Here is a 14,317-nt window from a genome sequence, read left to right on the forward strand (position 1 = left end):
ATCCATTTTGCCTGAATCATCGATGGAGCATGTTGTTTCAGAAGGAACTGCAGATGCTGGAAAATCGAAGATAGACAAAAGTGCTGGAGAAACTAAGCGGGTGAGGCAGCATCTATGGAGCGAAGAAAATAGGCAACGTCGCCTATTTCCTTCGCTCCATAGATGCTGCCTCACCTGGTGCGTTTCTCCAGCATTTTTGTCTACCTTCATCAATGCAGCATCTGCTTTGTTCAGCACCTTCCAATATCTCTAGTTTCCCCCTTCCTGACTCTTAGCCTGATGAAGAGTCTCGACCCGAAACGTCACCTATCCACGTTCTCCACAGTTGCTGCCTGACCCACTGAGTTATGGTGCAGCAGCATCTATGGAGCTAAGGAAATAGGCAACGTTTCGGGCCGAAACCCTTCTGGAAATAGGCAACGTTTCGGGCCGAAACCCGGAAGGGTTTCGGCCCAAAACGTTGCCTATTTCCTTAGCTCCATAGATGCTGCTGCACCCGCTGAGTTACTCCAGCACTCTGTGAAACGTCACCTATCCATGTTCTCCACAGATGCTGCCTGCCCCACTGAGTTATGGTGCAGCAGCATCTATGGAGCTAAGGAAATAGGCAACGTTTCGGGCCGAAACCCTTCTGGAAATAGGCAACGTTTCGGGCCGAAACCCTTCTGGGTTTCGGCCCAAAACGTTGCCTATTTCCTTAGCTCCATAGATGCTGCTGCACCCGCTGAGTTACTCCAGCACTCTGTGTAACATCACCTATCCACGTTCTCCACAGATGCTGCCTGACCCGCTGAGTTACTCCAGCACTCTGTGCCTTTAATTGCCAAGAGGTCACTGCTGTTTTGATTGTGAAAGATAGTTACATAAGGAAACTGCAACTGGTCACAGTTTATGAAGTAACGCCTTAGTCAGGATCCAAATTTATATAAATTCCCTTTCAATGTCCTCTGTTTGGGCAACCCTGACCCCAAACAGAAATTCATGAGTGGGATTCCATTTCGTAATATTATGAAATGAAATGACTTTGTTTTCTATTTTTAAACTTAATTTTAAATTTCTTCTCCCAGCTTGTCATAGACTCAAGGAATCACACAGTGTGGAAACAGGCCCTTCGGCCCAACTTGCCCCACACCCACCTTCTCCTCTCCCCGACCCCCTCATCTGTATCCACCTATCACTTGCCAGGCTTTGTCCCATTCCCCTCCTACCTCTCTTCCAGCTTTCTCCCTCCTACTATAATCAGTCTAAGGAAGGGTCCTGACCTGAAACATAACCCGTCCGTTCCCTCCGCAGATGCTGCCTGACCCGCTGAGTTCTTCCAGCATTTCGTGTTTTCTTAAAGTGACCATGGTGAAGGCAAGCTGATCAAGGTATGGTTTCATTTGTCACCATTTGATGTAAGATCACTGATTTGAACAGTGACTCTGTTTCTCCACACATGCCGACTGGCATGCCAGGTATCTCTAGATTTGTGGGGTTTTATTTCAGACTTCCAGCACCTGCAGTATTTTGCTTCTGTCTCCTTGGGTTAGTGAGTCTGTGTCTACACACAGCTGTTCCAGCAGCACTGACCGCAATTGTAGATGGCTTATCCCTTTGAACATTAGAGCATTGGAAACAGGCCCTTCGGCCCATCGAGTCCACGCCGACCATCGATCACCCGTTCACACTAGTTCTGTGCTATCCCACTTTCCCATCCACTCCCTACACACTAGGGGGAAGTTTACAGAGGGGCCGATTAACCTACAAACCCGCACGTCTTTGGGATGTGGGAGGAAACCGGAGCACCCGGAGAAAACCCACGCGGTCACAGGGAGAACGTGCAAACTCCACACAAAGGCGGCCCTGAGGTCAGGATCGAACCGGGGTCTCTGGCGCTGTGAGGATGTGGCTCCACCAGGTGAGGTGTTGTACTTTGTACTTGCTGAACCATCGCTAACACTCGCTCAGTCCCACATGAGACAGGTGCCACTCCATCATGGAGATTACGTTCCACTACATGTTAGAACAAGTTCATTCCCAGAGAGTAGGAGGCCATTCAGCCCATCATCACAGGGTCTACACCTTGGAACCGTGTCCCCCACAGATATTTGAGGCACCTTCACCAGAAGGACCACAGGAGTTCCTCCACAACCTTCTCAAGTGTAAAGTGTTGATCAGCTGGAAGAACTCAACTGGTCAAACAGCATCTGCGGAAGCCCATGTTTTGGGTTGAAATTCTGCATCAAGACTCAGAGCTAAGATTGTAAACCCGATCTCCCAACCTACCTCTCTGCGGCCCTTACGCTTTTTCCTACCTGCACTTTCTCTGTAACTGTAACACTGTTACGCTGTAACACTATATTGACTGGACAGCATGCAAACAACATTTTTCACTGTCCCTCAGTACACGTGGCAATAATGAACTAATATCAATAACATTAGCGATGTGAGTGGCAGGCACAGCCCTGAAATAAATGATATTCAAATAAACTTCCTCAGTCATTGCCAAAGTTTCCCGTTCTGACAGCCAATAGAAATTCATGAAAAACAATGATAAATAATTTATTATATTTTAATTTAATTTGCCTCAGAGATCAGCGTGGAAACAGACCCTTCAGCCCATCTAGTCCACGCCGACTAGCAATCACCCGTAGACTAGTTCTATCCTACACCCTAGGGACAGCTTACAGAAGACAGTTAACCCATAAACCTGGTAATCGGAAGGAACTGCAGATGCTGGTTTATACCAAAGATAGACACAGAGTGCTGGAGTAACTCAGCGGGTGCAGCAGCATCTATGGAGCTAAGGAAATAGGCAACGTTTCGGGCCGAAACCCGGAAGGGTTTCGGCCCGAAACGTTGCCTATTTCCAGAAGGGTTTCGGCCCGAAACGTTGCCTATTTCCTTAGCTCCATAGATGCTGCTGCACCATAACTCAGCGGGTCAGGCAGCATCTGTGGAGAACATGGATAGGTGACGTTTCACAGAGTGCTGGAGTAACTCAGCGGGTCAGGCAGCATCTGTGGAGAACATGGATAGGTGACGTTTCATGTCGGGATCCTTCTTCAGACTGACTGTAAAACTGAAGGGTGTCAGCCTGAAACCTCAGCGATCCACGTCCTCCAGAGATGCTGCCTTACTCCAGCACTTTCCGTCTCTTTTTTGTAAACGGCATCTGCAGTTCCTGGTGTCTCCATTCTTTAAGTTTAGGTTTTTATATTGTCAAATGTAGTGAAGAGCTTTGTTTTCCATGTTATCCAATCAGATCAAGTAATATCATACATAGAAACATAGACAGTAGGTGCAGGAGTAGAGGCCATTTGGCCCTTTGAGCCAGCACCACCATTCAATATGATCGTGGCTGATCATCCACAATCAGTACCCCGTTGCTGCCTTCTCCCCATATCCCTTGATTCCGTTAGCCCTAGAGCTCCATCTAACTCTCTCTTGAAAACATCCAGTGAGCCGGCCTCCACTTCCCCAACACTTCCTGCATCCAGCCTGTCCAATATCTTAATAATTGTATATGTTTCTGTAAGATCCCCTCTCGTCTTTCTAAATTCCAGTGAATACAAGCCCAGTCACTCCATTCGGGGAATTAACCTCGTGAACCTACGCTGCACTTACTCAATAGCAAGAATGTCCTTCCTCAAATTAGGAGACAAAAACTGCACACAATACTCCAGGTGTGGTCTCACTAGGGCCCCGTACAACCACAAGAATACAATTAAAAATAGAGAGCAGAATATATTCTCACAATCGTAGCGCATCAGTTCCACAGACAAAGTCCAATGTCCGCAATGGGGTAGAGGTGAATCGGACAGTACCCTAGCTTATGGAAGGGCCGTTCAGAAGCTTGATAGCAGAGGGGAAGAAGCTGTTCCTGAGTCTGGTGGTGCGCGCTTTCAAGCTTCTGTACCTTCTGCCGGACGGGAGCGGGGAGAAGAGGGAATGACCGGGGTGGGACAGGGACAAGTCTAATTAGCAAAATTGAGTCTGAAGAAAAATCACGACTTGAAACGTCACCTATCCATGTCCTCCACAGATGCTGCCTGACCCGCTGAGTTACTCCAGCACTCTGTGAAACGTCACCTATCCATGTTCTCCACAGATGCTGCCTGACCCGCTGAGTTACTCCAGCACTCTGTGAAACGTCACCTATCCATGTTCTCCACAGATGCTGCCTGACCCGCTGAGTTATGGTGCAGCAGCATCTATGGAGCTAAGGAAATAGGCAACGTTTCGGGCCGAAACCCTTCTGGAAATAGGCAACGTTTCGGGCCGAAACCCTTCTGGAAATAGGCAACGTTTCGGGCCGAAACCCTTCTGGGTTTCGGCCCGAAACGTTACCTATTTCCTTAACTCCATAAATCCTGCTGCACCCGCTGAGTTACTCCAGCACTCTGTGAAACGTCACCTATCCATGTTCACCACAGATGCTGCCTGACCCGCTGAGTTACTCCAGCATTTTGGTCTAATTAACAAAATGTGAACTTGCATCCACCACAACTAAACACCAACAAGAGGTTTGATAAATCTACTGGCAGTAAACAGCTGACTGGCAAATCAGCTTCCGAAGCCTAATCTCTGCTTGGTGGAGTCTGTGTTGTTGGAAGTCACAGGTACAATCAGTGCAACATTCTCATCCACCACCCGTGATGTTTTGTTTATTTTCCGATGACTATTGATGTCAGTGACTCAGCCTTGGGCACGAGACACAAAGCAGTGAAACTGAACGCACGGGGACTCCGACAGTCCTTGCAGGTTAGGCAGAGGTTCACTTGCACCTCCTCCAACCTCATCTACTATATCCGTACAGGTTTGTGACTTCATTGGCTTGGTATGTATGTGAAAATTGCCCCTAGTAGCAGGATAGTGTAAAGCCCCTGTCCCACTTAGGAAACCTGAACGGAGACTTTGCGCCCCACCCAAGGTTTCCGTGCGGTTCCCGGAGGTTGCAGGTGGTTGCCGGAGGTTGCAGGTAGTGGAAGCAGGTAGGGAGACGGTCAAAAACCTCCGGGAACCGCACGGAAACCTTGGGTGGGGCGCAAAGTCTCCAGAGGTTTCCGTTCAGGTTTCCTAAGTGGGACAGGGGCATTAGTGTGCGGGGATCGCTGGTCGGCGCAGACCCGGTGGGCCGAAGGGCCTGTTTCCGCGCTAAATCTATCTCTAAAACTAAAATCTAAAAACTAAAAATGATAACCCGAGCAGCTGGCACATCGAGCCGTCACAGTGGAACCCCAACTCCCAGTCCGTCACGGGTCAAGGACAACACTTTATATTCAATCTGAACCTTACCTTGAACTCCGGCAAGTCTCGTCTCCTCAGCAGCGATATCTTAAAATTGTCATCTTTATTCTGCTGCAATAACAAAACAAACCATAATCACGGCGTGAAAATACTCATCCAATGATCAACTGAATCTTCTGACACCCACACAGTTCACTCACGGCTCAAGCAGTGTCCCCCCCCCCCCCCCCCCCCCAAATAGGTACCTGTAACACCAACGTACCATTGAACCCGAAACGTCACCTATCCATGTTCTCCACAGATGCTGCCTGACCCGCTGAGTTACTCCAGCACTCTGTGAAACGCCACCTATCCATGTACACCACAGATGCTGCCTGACCCGCTGAGTTACTCCAGCACTCTGTGAAACGTCACCTATCCATGTTCTCCACAGATGCTGCCTGACCCGCTGAGTTACTCCAGCACTCTGTGAAACGTCACCTATCCATGTTCTCCACAGATGCTGCCTGACCCACTGAGTTATGGTGCAGCAGCATCTATGGAGCTAAGGAAATAGGCAACGTTTCGGGCCGAAACCCTTCTGGAAATAGGCAACGTTTCGGGCCGAAACCCATAAGGGTTTCGGCCCGAAACGTTGCCTATTTCCTTAGCTCCATAGATGCTGCTGCACCCACTGAGTTACTCCAGCACTCTGTGAAACGTCACCTATCCATGTTCTCCACAGATGCTGCCTGACCCGCTGAGTTACTCCAGCACTCTGTGTCTATCTCTGGCATAAAGCAGCATCTTCAGTTTAAACCAACAACTGCAGATCTTTGCTTCCACAACCTGTCCAACTAAGTTGCGGTTCTCAGTTAAAATCTGCGTTCTCCACAACACATGAATCTAAAATAACATCTTCAACGTTTCTTTATCTGAACCGAGCATCCTTGGATCTACCCCTCCCCTGCTCAACTTGACAAAGTACAATTGAACCACCTTAGATGTAAAAATTCTGCAAAATATATTATCTTAAATAAAACAACACCGTATTGGTTTAAACTAATTGATATCAAAGCACAAATATCACGGATAAAACTGTCAAGATAATTATTGCTACATTTTAAACTTTATCCACTGATTGCATCTACATGTTTATTAGAGAATTAGTATTATTGGAATCGTTACACTAAGAGCTGTGTCTAATTCTGTGGCAGGTTTGAAACTGCATGGATCCAGGCCTCGGGTCCACCCCGACCAGCGATCACTCTTCACAATAGTTCTATGTTATCCCACTTCCTCATCCACTCTCTACACACGAGGGGCATTTTACAGAGGGGCCGATTAACCTCCAAACCATCACGCCTTTGGGATGTGGGAGGAAACCGGAGCAGCTGGAGGAAACCATTCAGTTGATGCACCGCCTGCTATCAATAGACACAAGATGCTGGAGTAACTCAGCGGGACAGGCAGCGTCTCTGGAGAGGAGGAATGGGTGAGGTCTCTGGTCGAGACCCTTCTTCTCGACCCTGAAGGTCACCCATCCCTTCTCCCCAGAGACGCTGCCTGTCCCGCTGAGTTACTCCAACAGTCACAGAGCGAACATGCAAACTCCACGCAGACAGCACCCGAGGCCAGGACCGAGCCGGGGTCTGTGGCGCTGTGAGGCAGGCTGCTTCGACGTGACCTCGGGCTCACGTTTGACCGTTCCCCCATTGCAAAAATCAGAAAAAGCAGCGGTGATTTTATGGAGAGCTGCCCACTCTCTACTGGCCTGGTCACGTTTGATACTTACAAAGTAAGTCTTTATCCTGTGATATGATGTCCTGAGCTCCTGGATGTGTGCAGGGAAGACTGCATAATTGAAGCACGGATGGCCTGCATGTCGAGGTTTGCACCAACAACACTGGATGGTGATCAGCATACACAACAAGGCAATGACACACTTCATGGCTTGTCGCTAGTTGTTACAACTTGATGAATTGAGATTGTGATGCCTCTATATACGTTCCTCTTTGTGGTCACTGTGGCCAGCAACATCCTATGAAATTTCCTGTGGGTTACACTATTTGAGGTGGCCCTAAATGTCACCATAGCTTCCTGGCAATCAAATTTCCATCGACCCCTTGAGCAATGTATAGAAACACAACTTAATTCCCCCCCCCCCCCCCAACCATATAGTTTTTGCAGTGGTTGTAGATAAATAATTCTTATGCAATTAACCCTTTGAAGTTGAATATTGTAGTTGCAAACCTCGTTTTCTGCTTCTCAAACTCTTCTTGCAGGTTGCTGGCATTTTGGTCAGTTGATGTGCCCAGCGATGTCAATAGACACAGAGTGCTGGAGTAACTCAGCGGGTCAGGCAGCATCTCTGGAGCCAAGGAATGGGTGACGTTTCAGGGTTGGGACGTTTCTTCAATGGACCTTCTACCTCTCCCTTGCCCAGCCCATATTGGAGGAACAGCACCTCATATTTCACTAGGGCAGCTTACAACCCAGCGGTATGAACATTGACTTCTCTAACTTCAAGTAACCCTTGCTTTCCCTCTCTCTCCATCCCCTCCCCCTTCCCGGTTCCCCCACCATTCTGACTGTCTCCGACTACATTCTCTCTGGTTGCTTTGCTCCAGCCAACAGCGATCTATCGTGTATTTCCCTCTCTCTCCATCCCCTTTGTCCCGTTTTCACACCTTATACTTCCCTGTCTATGCATCCCCCTCTCCCCTGACGTCAGTCCAAAGGGTCTCGATCGGAAACGTCACCTGAATCCTCTCTCCAGAGATGTTGTTGCCTGTCCCGCTGAGTTACTGCAGCATTCTGTGTCTACCTTCGGTGTAAAGTAAAGAGACCACACCTGGAGTATTGCGTACAGTTTTGGTCTCCTAATCTGAGGAAAGACATTCTTGCCATAGAGGGAGTACAGAGAAGGTTCACCAGACTGATTCCTGAGATGTCAGGACTTTCATATGAAGAAAGACTGGATAGACTCGGCTTGTACTCGCTAGAATTTAGAAGATTGAGGGGGGATCTTATAGAAACTTACAAAATTTTTAAGGGGTTGGACAGGCTAGATGCAGGAAGATTGTTCCCGATGTTGGGAAAGTCCAGAACAAGGGGTCACAGTTTAAGGATAAGGGGGAAATCTTTTAGGACCGAGATAAGGAAAACTTTTTTCACACAGAGAGTGGTGAATCTGTGGAATACTCTCCCGCAGAAGGTAGTTGAGGCCACAGTTCATTGGCTATATTTAAGAGGGAGTTAGATGTGGCCCTTGTGGCTAAAGGGATCAGGGGGTATGGAGAGAAGGCAGGTACAGGATACTGAGTTGGATGATCAGCCATGATCATGTTGAATGGCGGTGCAGGCTCGAAGGGCCAAATGGCCTCTACTCCTGCACCTATTTTCTATGTTTCTATGCTTCTAAACCGGCATTTGTAGTTCCCTCTTACAGTGTGCGGTGATAAATCAGGGTTTAACCTATTGCCGAGATGGTTCTCAATCCTAACTCCACCCCCTCAATACCTGCCCTCAGGGAAGCCTCTGCTTTGCTCCCTTATTAGGAAGGAGATGAGGAGGAATTTCTTTAGCCAGGTGCGGTGAATCTTTGGAATTCTTTGCCACAGACGGCTGTGGAGACCAAGTCAGTGGATATATTTCTGAATTTCCCTGAGGGATCAATAAACTATTTATTATAATTATTGTTATTATTTATTATATTTAAGGCAGAGGTAGATAGATTGTTGATTAGTGCGGGTGTCAGGGGTTTTGGGGAGAAGGCAGGAGAATGGGGTTAGGAGGGAGAGATAGATCAGCCATGATTGAATGTCGGAGTAGACTCGATGGGCCGAATGGCCTAATTCTTCTCCTATTCCTTATAACCTTGCATTCGATTGCAAATACCTGAGTTCCATTTAAAACATCACTGATCCATATTCTCTATAGACAGACACAATGAGCTGGAGTAACTCAGCGGGTCAGGCAACATCTCTGGAGAAGAGAAATAGGTGACGATTCGGGTCATAGAAGCATAGAAACATAGACAATAGGTGCAGGAGTAGGCCATTCGGCCCTTCAAGCCTGCACCACCATTCAATATGATCATGGCTGATCATCCAACTCAGTATCCTGTACCTGCCTTCTCTCCATACCCCCTGATCCCCTTAGCCACAAGGGCCACATCTAACTCCCTCTTAAATATAGTCAATGAACTGTGGTCTCAACTACCTTCTGTGGGAGAGAATTCCAGAGATTCACCACTCTCTGTGTGAAAAATGTTTTTCTCATCTCGGTCCTAAAAGATTTCCCCCTTATCCGTAAACTGTGACCCCTTGTTCTGGACTTCCCCAACATCGGGAACAATCTTCCTGCATCTAGCCTGTCAAACTCCTTAAGAATTTTGTAAGTTTCTATAAGATCCCCCCCTCAATCTTCTAAATTCTAGTTGAGATCCTTCTTCACCCATTCCTTCTCTCCAGAGGGATCACCTATCCACATTCTCCACAGATGCTGCCTGACCCGCTGAGTTACTCCAGCACTTTGCATCTTTTTTGTTGTTGTGTAAACCAGCATCTGCGGTTCCTTATGACTCTTACAAACAAAAAAAAACCCCAGCTTGATATACGCCAGCAATCCACAGTGAGGTAAGTTAATAAACACAAGGGAAATGCACTTTGGGCTTTGAAATGTCACTTTGGCAGGAATGCAGGCTGTGTTGAGATGCTGACGTGATGGAGTTGACTTACTCCATGACTGAGTGGAATAAACAGCCTGTCTTGTAAACAGTGCCACATGAGCCCAGGCTGCTTGCAAATTGCACACAAAAAAAATCACCTTCAACATGAAGTTAGGTTTTGTTTCTTTCTCATGATGAAGATGTAATCTGTGCACCCAGTGTTGCGACAGGATATCGGTGGTTACCAGCGGACTCAATGTGCTGAACCATACACACAGATTCTAATAATTACTGCTCAGCATTTTCACCAGGGCTCTGAGCGCAAAAAAAACCACCGGTGACTTCAGCAAAAATCGCAATTTTGAGTGAATGTCATGATTAAAATCAGTCTGAAGAAGGGTCCCGACCCCAAACGTCACCTATCCACGTTCTCCACAGATGCTGCCTGACCCGCTGAGTTACTCCAGCACTCTGTGAAACGTCACCTATCCATGTTCTCCACAGATGCTGCCTGACCCGCTGAGTTACTCCAGCACTCTGTGAAACGTCACCTATCCATTTTCTCCACAGATGCTGCCTGACCCGCTGAGTTACTCCAGCACTCTGTGTCTTTTTTTTTTTTTTTGGCAAACCAGCACCTGCAGTTCCTTAATATAGTTTAGTTTAGTTTGGTTTATTGTCACATGTAGCGAGGTACAGTGTAAAGCTTTTTGCTGCGGGCTAACCAGTCAGCGGAAAGACTGTACATGATTACAATCGAGCCGTCCACAATGCACAGATACAGGATAAACGGAATAACATTTAGTGCAAGGATACAGTCCAGTGAAGATAGTCTGATTGTCACGTGTAGCGAGGTACAGTGTACAGTTTCCTGTTGGAGATCCATCAGCAGAGCCATCTCCATCATCAAGGACCCCTATCATCCATCACCCCACATCTTCTCCATTCTGCCATCTGGGAAGAGTTACAGGAGCCTCAGCTGCAAAACCAGCAGGATGCTCCACACTGCTTCTTCCCACAGGTAATAAGTCTGGTTAACGGACTGTGTCCCCTCCCCATACATCATACACCAACACATCTGACCTCGCCCATACTTTGACAACTAGGCCCCTGTCAAAGCAAAGCCACTGTTTGGTCTGAATGTCTGTTTTTATTTCAATTTTTTGGCCTATTTTAGATATAGTAATTTTAATTTTTAAAGCTATATGTATTTATCCTGTTTTTATTAACCGTACTGATTGAGAAACATTTTTTTCGTTTCATCTGTGTCTGTAAGTACTCAGTTAAAATGACATTAATATAAATACTGAATACTGAAAAGCTTTTTTGTTGCGTGCTAACCAGTCAGCGGAAAGACCACACACACACACACACGCTCCGTGTTAGGCAGAGACATTGATGGGCCGAAGGGCCTGATCCTGTGCTGTACTGTTCGTGGGGTGACCGCGATCGCAGGGTGACGCCTGTATGGTCGTGAGTAGTCGCCCAAAGAGTCATACCTTTTTCTGGTCTCCGCTGGATTTTCAACATGTCGAAAATTTTCTGCGACTATGACTCCGGAAAAAAATCACGTAAGTGGGACAGGCATTGGACTGCGACTACACAATAACTGCGTAGAATTATCAAGGCACTGCAATTTGATTGAGTCATCGGTCTCGTGCTGTTCCAGTCAACAATCAACTATAACGTGTGGGAGAAATTACTGAAAAGTACAAAGGGCAAAAAATGAACGTTTCAGATAAACTCTGACTAAAAAGAACTGCGTTTTGCACAGTCAGTTTATGATCAATTCTAATTCAACCTATGCAGGTGTTTGTAATCTTCCCGACCACCGCGGCTGGCTGCCGTGGCTTTGTAGCGCACACACGGTTTCTCAGTACGCTGGTCACGGAGCCAAGAGCAATTTCTCATCAAAAGATGGAGGCGATGTTGAAACTGCAATGTAAACATTGGCAAAGGAAGAGCTTGTGAAGGCTGCAGTCGCTGGAACCGAGCAAAACACATGTGATGAAAGAATGTTTAAGGAGGAACTTATAGAAACATATAAAATTATAAAAGGACTGGACAAGCTAGATGCAGGAAAAATGTTCCCAATGTTGGGCGAGTCCAGAACCAGGGGCCACAGTCTTAGAATAAAGGGGAGGCCATTTAAGACTGAGGTGAGAAAAAACTTTTTCGCCCAGAGAGTTGTGAATTTGTGGAATTCCCTGCCACAGAGGGCAGTGGAAGCCAAGTCACTGGATGGATTTAAGAGAGAGTTAGATGGAGCTCTAGGGGCTAGTGGAGTCAAGGGATATGCAGGTGCAGCAGGCAGTGAAGAAAGCGAATGGTATGTTAGCTTTCATAGCAAAAGGATTTGAGTATAGGAGCAGGGAGGTTCTACTGCAGTTGTACAGGGTCTTGGTGAGACCACACCTGGAGTATTGCGTACAATTTTGGTCTCCAAATCTGAGGAAGGACATTATTGCCATAGAGGGAGTGCAGAGAAGGTTCACCAGACTGATTCCTGGGATGTCAGGACTGTCTTATGAAGAAAGACTGGATAGACTTGGTTTATACTCTCTAGAATTTAGGAGATTGAGAGGGGATCTTATAGAAACTTACAAAATTCTTAAGGGGTTGGACAGGCTAGATGCAGGAAGATTGCTCCCGATGTTGGGGAAGTCCAGGACAAGGGGTCACAGCTTAAGGATAAGGGGGAAATCCTTTAAAACCGAGATGAGAAGAACTTTTTTCACACAGAGAGTGGTGAATCTCTGGAACTCCCTGCCACAGAGGGTAGTCGAGGCCAGTTCATTGGCTATATTTAAGAGGGAGTTAGATGTGGCCCTTGTGGCTAAGGGGATCAGAGGGTATGGAGAGAAGGCAGGTACGGGATACTGAGTTGGATGATCAGCCATGATCATATTGAATGGCGGTGCAGGCTCGAAGGGCCGAATGGCCTACTCCTGCACCTAATTTCTATGTTTCTATGTTTCTATGATATGGGGAGAAGGCAGGCACGGGTCATTGATAGGGGACGATCAGCCATGATCACAATGAATGGTGGTGCTGGCTCGAAGGGCCGAATGGCCTCCTCCTGCACCTATTTTCTATGTTTCTATGTTCCTATGTAACTGCAGATGTTGGAAAAATCGAAGGTAGACAAAAATGCTGGAGAAACTCAGCGGGTGAGGCAGCATCTATGGAGCAATGGAATGGGTGATGTTTCGGGTCGAGGCTCTTCTTCAGACTGATGTGGAGGTGGGGGGGGGGGGGGTGGGAAGAAGAAAGGAAGAGGCGGGGGCGGGGACAGTAGGCTGAGGGAGAGCTGGGAAGGGGAAGAGAATGCAGGGACTACCTGAAATTGGAGCAGCCAATGTTCATACCACTGGGGTGTAAACTGCCCAAGCGGAATATGAGGTGCTGCTCCTCCAATTTACGGTGTTGCTCACTCTGGCCATGGAGGAGGCCCAGGACAGAAAGGTCGGATTCTGAATGGGAGGGGGAGTTGAAGCGCTGAGCCACTGGGAGATCAGGTTGGTTAAAGCGAACCGAGCGGAGGTGTTGGGTGAAGCGATCACCAATCCTGTGCTTGGTTTCACCGATGTAGAGTCGCTGACTGGAGCTGGAAACCATGAGGCACAAGATGGTGGCGCAGGTAAAAATGATGAAAGAATGGGTCGACTGGGCTTGTATTCGCTGGAATTTAGCAGGATGTGAGGGGATCTTATGGAAACATATACCATTCTTAAGGGATTGGACAGGCTAGATGCTGGAAAAAATTCCCGATGTTGGGGGAGTCCAGAACCAGGGGGTCACAACAGACAGTAGACAATAGGTGCATGAGGAGGCCATTCGGCCCTTCGAGCCAACACCGCCATTCAATGTGATCATGGCTGATCACAGTTTAAGAATAAGGGGTCGGCCATTTAGGACTGAGATGAGGATAAACATCTTCACCCAGAGAGTTGTGAATCTGTGGAATTCTCTGCCACAGAAGGCAGTGGAGGCCAATTCACTGGATGTGTTCAAGAGACAGTTAGATTTAGCTCTTAGGGCTAACGGAATCAAGGGATATGGGGAGAGGGCAGGAATGATCGTGGATGATCAGCCATGATCATATTGAATGGCGGTGCTGGCTCGAAGGGCCGAATGGCCTACTCCTGCACCTCTTTTTCTATGTGCTGGAGTGCTGGAGGAACCCATCGGGTCGGGCAGCGTCTGTGGGGGGAATGGACAGGCGACGTTTCGGGTCAGGGCCCTTTTTAAAGTTACGAGCTTCTAGTTCAGCGGTACAGGCCCTTCGGCCCATCGAGTCCGCACTGACCATCGATCACCCGTTCACACTAGTTGTGTGTTATCACTGGGTGGCATCCTACACGTTTGGGGCAATTTACAGGGGGTCGGTTAACCGCAATGCCCTTCTTCAGGCTGAGAGAGAGAGGCGTGAGA

General features: G+C 47.6%; 1 protein-coding gene across 1 annotated transcript in view; it reads right to left on the reverse strand.

Annotated features, from left to right (window-relative positions):
* The window catches only part of il10 (interleukin 10), a 29,788-nt gene that overhangs the window by 4,975 nt on the left and 10,496 nt on the right, over positions 1-14,317 (reverse strand). Inside the window, exon 2 of the mRNA XM_033042229.1 lies at positions 5,281-5,343. Within this exon, the coding sequence (XP_032898120.1) occupies positions 5,281-5,343 (63 nt within the window). The remainder of the gene's footprint in view (positions 1-5,280; positions 5,344-14,317) is intronic.

Source organism: Amblyraja radiata, chromosome 24 (genome assembly GCF_010909765.2).
Source record: "Amblyraja radiata isolate CabotCenter1 chromosome 24, sAmbRad1.1.pri, whole genome shotgun sequence".
NCBI lineage: Eukaryota > Metazoa > Chordata > Chondrichthyes > Rajiformes > Rajidae > Amblyraja > Amblyraja radiata.